At 39.0% G+C, this 615-nt stretch overlaps 1 protein-coding gene across 1 annotated transcript in view; it reads right to left on the reverse strand.

Annotated features, from left to right (window-relative positions):
• Window positions 1–615, reverse strand: part of LOC117111531 (adhesion G protein-coupled receptor E3-like) — a 30518-nt gene that overhangs the window by 20970 nt on the left and 8933 nt on the right. The window contains exon 3 of the mRNA XM_033254463.1: window positions 386–537. Within this exon, the coding sequence (XP_033110354.1) occupies window positions 386–537 (152 nt within the window). The remainder of the gene's footprint in view (window positions 1–385; window positions 538–615) is intronic.

Here is a 615-nt window from a genome sequence, read left to right on the forward strand (position 1 = left end):
CAACTGGCATTTGAACCCGGGATTTTCTGCTGTCTATGCAGAGGCCAGAAAATGCGAAAGTACGCACGTTGCTTTTTTGGCGTTTCATATAAAACCGCTAACAACTGAGACACGGCTAAAGAATGCTGAAGTACGTAAACAAAAACGAGACTTTGATGATCTATGTTGCTACAGGTTTTCACACCGGTAGGTTTCGAATCCCAGATGTTTATTGAAGACCTCGGTATTGGATTGGGATCTTAGGCTTTGAAACAAGCGTAGTTATAATATAGATGACATACATCATTGTAAACATTAAAATAAAATGAGAATATAAACACTTAAAGATAATAGAATTGCCAACAAACTATAAACTACTAGAATGATATGTTAGGTAAAGTCTTACCACTTTTAGCTGTAATGATTTGGCAATTTCTGCGACCTTCGATACACTTTCACTGAAATTCACTGGCGACGCTGTACCTAAAATGCCATCCATTGTGGTGGTTCTGCTGGTATTACTAGTGGCAGTCTCTGCCGTAGTTAGTGTATTACAGCCTATATGATATTTTGTACTTAAAATGCCATCCGTTGTGGCGATTCTGCTGGTATTAGTAGTGGCGGTAGTAGTCTCCG

The sequence above is a fragment of the Anneissia japonica genome, unplaced genomic scaffold, assembly GCF_011630105.1.
Source record: "Anneissia japonica isolate Jap-2015-1 unplaced genomic scaffold, ASM1163010v1 scaffold6030_len697274_cov183, whole genome shotgun sequence".
Lineage (NCBI taxonomy): Eukaryota > Metazoa > Echinodermata > Crinoidea > Comatulida > Comatulidae > Anneissia > Anneissia japonica.